General features: G+C 51.1%; 1 protein-coding gene across 1 annotated transcript in view; it reads left to right on the top strand.

Annotated features, from left to right (window-relative positions):
- The window catches only part of HOXD3 (homeobox D3), a 4333-nt gene extending 785 nt beyond the window's left edge, over positions 1 to 3548 (top strand). The window contains exon 2 of the mRNA XM_019553529.1: positions 521 to 3548. Coding sequence (XP_019409074.1) covers positions 521 to 1597 — 1077 coding nt within the window. The 3' untranslated portion in view covers positions 1598 to 3548. The remainder of the gene's footprint in view (positions 1 to 520) is intronic.
- The last annotated feature ends 1901 nt before the right edge of the window (positions 3549 to 5449 follow it).

Raw genomic sequence — 5449 nt, 5'->3', positions numbered from 1 at the left:
AACAGCCATGCCCCTCGCCCCCTTTGGCCTCCCCCAGCCTCTCAGTCCCCGACGGGCCCTGGCGGGGGCTCTGCAAACCAAGGAGCATGAGCTGCGGGACCCAGTAGCCCTCACACGCCGCAGTGGGAACATCTCAGACTCCGTGTCCTCTGCTCCTGGCTGTTGCCTTCAGACCCGCCTTGGGCCTTTGCTTTGGTGAAGGGAGCCCAGCGTTTACACAAGCCCTCGCAGCTGCCTTCAGTCTTGGCCCCAGTCCTCTCAGCACGCTCCCCATGGCTGATTTTGTCCTGCTCCACCCTGACTCGGGATAAGGGCCTATTCCCCCAGAAAGCAACAGGAGTTGGATCCGTTGCTCAGAGGGGGCAGGGTTGGGCCTTTGTGGCGGGGGAGGGAGCAAGGCCACTAAGATGCCTTCGAGGGGCCTGGGGGAGTTCAGATCCAGGGGAAGGGGTGGGGGGTCTTTGGTCATTGATTCAGCTGGTGTATGACGGCCCCACACTGGCCTACTCAGGACTGATTCTGCATTGGCAATACCTCAAAGAGAGGTGCGTTGGGAAGGGCTGTGTTGTGCCAGCTACAAAACTCCACGTGCCTCATGGGTGGTCAAACAAGTCTACCCTGGGGAAGGTCCAGCAAAATAGACCAGATCAGATCCATTGATTGCCGAGCCACTGGACCAGAGGGCAGTGAAACAGGGACTCCATGCCAGTGCTTGCACACAGGTGTGCCAGGGCTGTTGGGGGTGGGGGGAGGTTCCTTTGAATCTTTGTATCAGTGCCCTGCAGTGAATAGGTTGCTGGGTCAGGGCTTTAGGGCTGGAGCTTTATTTGTTTCTCTTCCTCCAGCAGGAGAGAACTGTGAAGATAAGAGCCCCCCGGGCCCCGCATCCAAGAGGGTCCGCACGGCCTACACCAGCGCGCAGCTGGTGGAGCTGGAGAAGGAGTTTCATTTCAACCGGTACCTCTGCCGGCCGCGCAGGGTGGAAATGGCCAATCTACTGAACCTGACGGAGCGGCAGATCAAGATCTGGTTCCAGAACAGGAGGATGAAGTATAAAAAAGACCAGAAAGCCAAAGGGATCATGCACTCTCCCGTAGGACAGTCCCCTGACCGAAGTCCACCCTTAAGTGGCCCGAATCATGTAGGATTCTCCAGCCAGCTTCCAAGTGTCAATAGTCTTAGCTATGATGCTCCTTCACCAACCTCCTTCGCCAAATCGCAGCAAAACATGTATGGCCTGGCTGCTTACACAGCGCCTCTCAGCAGCTGCTTACCCCAGCAGAAAAGATACCCGGGAGCAGAGTACGACCATCACACCATGCAGAGCAACGGCGGCTTTGCCAACCCCAACTTGCAGGGCAGCCCCGTGTACGTCGGCGGTAACTTTGTTGATTCCATGCCAGCTTCTGGCCCGATGTTCAATATCGGCCATCTTTCCCATCCTTCATCCGCCAGCGTGGACTACAGCTGCGCTGCTCAGATCCCAGGCAACCACCACCATGGACCTTGTGACCCTCATCCCACATACACAGATCTTACTTCTCATCACACATCTCAGGGAAGGATTCAGGAAGCACCCAAGCTCACGCATCTGTAGTAGACTGGGACGGATTGAGAGCGGGAAATGTACTCACCTTGCAATTACCTCACTTTTCTGACGTTACGGTGTTACTTTGCTCTGAGTGCCAACAGCATTAGTGGATTGGTCTCCCCTAACAGCTCCACCCTTCTGTCCTTTCTTTCCTTTGTACCATTTTCTTTTTATTTTCATTTTGTTGCGACTCCAAATAAGTCAATGAAAAGGATCCTTTCTTTTATAGCTGTTTTAAGCATGACAGTGCAATATACTGCAAACCAAGGGACTCATAATCTGGTAATTATGTACTTGAAGGTAAGTCTTAGAGATCAATTAGTATTAGCAGCGCGTCATGCTGAGGTGTTTTTAGACCAATTGTGAGCGATGGGATCTTGCCTGCATATAAGCTTATTTCAGAGAAGTTAATTTATTAATTCTTCCGTAATGTAAGGATTGCATTGGACTAAATGATATGTATTTATTATTTTAAGCGAGACATTTTTGTATCACGGATTATTTATCCTCGTCTTAATGTATTTATGTGGATATTTGTAGAATTTATTCACCAATACTTCGGGAGATTGATTCAGGTCCATGGTGACTTACATTTCACCTATTTAGTATATTTGGTCTGAACTAGTTGAGAGAGTAGTTTTGAACAGTTGTAACAGTGGCTGGTGTCTGTAGTTTATGTAAGGATTAATTAAGACAGCAAATTGTAAGTCATTAATAGAGTAAAACAAACTGTGGCATTACACAAATGGCCGTTTTTGCTTTAAAGCGTATTTATTTCAAATTGTCTGGTACCATTTGAAGACCTATTTAGATTTTCTTTGGAAGCCGCTTTTTGTTTAGTTAGAAGTGCGTCCGCTGGAACAATGCAATGCACTTGGTCGTGTTGTTTCTGAAAATTTTCTACCTACCAAAGCCTCAGAGAGGTTGGCATTTATTTATTGACTAAATATCTCTTGCACACATTATTTCGGTGGGCTATTTTATTTTTATTACATTCCAGCTATCTGAAATAGAGCAAGCTTAGAATGCAAAAAATTAGAAACCCTCTAATAGTGCTAATATGATTAGGGTTTCCATAGCAATCCATGCTGCAGCTGCCCATCTCCTTTGTTATTTATACTGTTGTTTTTTATACCGACCATAAATCAATTTTTAGACAGCATTGGAAGCCCGAGATTAATTTTTTTGCATAAAAAAACACTTTGTAAGAAAATTGACAATCAAAGATATACAAATGGAAGGAAGCCGCTAAGTATAATAACTGAGATACAACGAAAGTAAACAAACTCTTCCGAGATGCTCACTATAGCTTTCAGCTAGAAAATCATCTCCGTGTGCTCCTCTGTAGCAGAGATTGGTACATTCCTTGTGACAACTATTCTTACTGCCGTGACCACAATATTTCGTAAAAGGAACAAAGATTTACAACCATCTCATTTCCTCCTTTTTTATTTATACCTTTGTGTTTAATCGCTCAGTGGAGCTACCAAGGTTTTTGGAGGCGCAGAAGTGGCGTTAGGTCTGTTAGGAAGGAGACATGCCCCTCCAAGAAGGCTTTTTCTTATCGCTTTTAAAAGCCTTCAGTTAAGATTCAGATCTTCAGTGTTCCCAGCAAAGTCGTCGCGACGCGCCACTTTTTAGTTTGAAAAATACTCCAACTCCTACTCCTTCCCTTGATGCTCAGACCTGTTCCTATTGTGAGAAATGCTTCACTCCTACATTTCTGTCAACACAGGAAAATCTTTCTTTTCTGGTGTTTCGTGGGTCACTAAAGACTCAGAATATTATTAGTTACTTTTTTCTCCGTGCTATTTTTAAACATGTCATGTTACGTTGAGAAAAGAAGTGTATCCTTTTGTTAAATTTCACTTTGACCCGAGCAGATTTGAATATACGTGTTGTAGATCTCTAAACAAAACCAGAATAAACTGCTTCGATCGAAGAAATATTTTAACCACTTCGTGACCTCCCCGTGTTTTCTATAACAGTTTTCACACCGGCTGCTTCTTCGGAGATAAGCTAGGAATACGTAAAATAAATAAACATTCAGATAAGTAGTAACAGTGAACACTGCAGCGGCGTGTCGAGTCTAACACGACACACACACACATATTTGTAAAACGATTTGGTGCCTGTAGATCAGTGTTATGTTCTTCACATTGGAACAGATTTCATTTCATCCACCTCTAAATCCAAAATGCAGAACCAGCGTGTTCCCACAGTCTATTATGTTACCCAAAGTCACTCTTCTGAACGTGCGGACATCTGGAGTCCAAGGTTTGTGGGCTGGCTGACATGCCTAGGCTTCCTTACATTCGCGACAAAAGGAAGAGGATCATTTAGAAATTTCCCGGGGTGGAGGCAGGGGCAGAGGTTTTAGGCCACAAGATACAAATACAGTGTTTTGGGGAGCCCTGGGACGTGGTCTCTATATTTTGTAGGGCAAAACTGCAAATCTCTCTCCAAACGCTCCGACTGGGGAGCGGAGAGGAATCATGTGATAAATCCATTCAGTTCCTTCGCCCTTAGCCGGGTCCAGGTGCTTTGATGTAACCGCGATAGAGCCCCATGATCACGAGCTAATTAGCAGAAGCCCTGGGTCCTTAGCTAGATGGCTGGCGCTTTTACAGAGTTTGCATAAGCATCAGCAATCTGGGAGAGAGGCACTTTGGCAAGAGTCGTCCTTTTTCTTGGCCCACCATTTAAACTTCATAAATTATAAAACAGCCGCTCCAGCGCTGCACATCACCCAGCCACAGGAACAGGCGCCCCGCGTTGCCAGTCCCGCCCGGGGGCCTGCCACAAAGCCTGGCAGCCAGCTCCCGACCCTGCGCCCCGCCAGCCCCGAAATCAGCCCGGCGGCTCGGGGAGCGTGTCCTCAGACCCCGCTTCAGCCAGGCCTGGCCCAGAGGTGCCACAGCGGCCATGCCTTCCTCGGTGCTGCCGGAGAGAGAAGAAAAGGGCGACAAGGCGGCTTTCGAGCTGATCCAAAGCCCACTGGGAAAGTCTCCCAGCCAGGCCTTGGGGCTCTGGAGCGTGCCCCGAAGGGGGCTTTATGCTCATTCAAACCCGGCATTTTAAATATTAATCGGAGCTCTTCAGGAGGCCGAGAAATCCCACCCGCGCCCGCCCAGCCCGGCAAGGCCCCGCGCCCGCTGCTGGAGCGCACCCAAGGGTGGGAGGGCAGGGGCCGCTCCCGTCGCAGCGCAGCTCCAGCGCGGGGGTCCCCAGGGTGAGCCGGGCTTGATCTGCCCGGGCGTGGAGCCAGATCTGCTCCCGGGGGAACTCGGGGGGGGGGGCTCTGTCTCGGGGTTTGCACATTCCCGGGGGGCTCTGCTCCGTACTCCCCACGCCTCCCCGCCCACGCGCCCCGCCGGAGCCTGCGGGGGGAGCGGGTCGGGCCCTACACGCGAAAAGCAGGCGCCTAGGCTGCGGCAGGGCCCGGCCCTTTCCCGCTAGGCCGCGGGGCCGGCGGGGGCAGGGGTTGGTCCGTCGGGTCCGCGAGCACATTTTCTTTCTTTCCATCACTTGGGTCCTGCCGCTGCCTCCTCCCCCCACCCTTACCCGAGGCTACAGGAGGTCTGAAAGGAGACAGATACCCCTCGGGCCCGGGCCCCTGGCGGCAGAGACGCCGCCGCGGGCTCCGTTCCCCTGCCGGGAGCTGGGTCCTTCTCGGGCCGCGGCAGCGCTGGCCCGCCGGCAGCTCGCCTTCATGAGCCTGCGGGTTGTCTGGGGAGCGGGGCAGGGGAAAAGGCACCGCTGAGCGACCTGCAAAGTGGCCGGTCGCGGGAGGCAGTAGGGGGTTGGGGGCGGCGAGCAGCTCTCTGCGATGGGCCCCATTTGTGCACAGCGCGGTCA

Source organism: Crocodylus porosus, unplaced genomic scaffold (genome assembly GCF_001723895.1).
Source record: "Crocodylus porosus isolate Cpor-Errol unplaced genomic scaffold, CroPor_comp1, whole genome shotgun sequence".
In the NCBI taxonomy this organism is placed as follows: Eukaryota; Metazoa; Chordata; order Crocodylia; family Crocodylidae; genus Crocodylus; species Crocodylus porosus.
The sequence above is the reverse complement of the archived record's forward strand: the minus strand, read 5'-3'. Positions and strand labels throughout refer to the sequence as shown.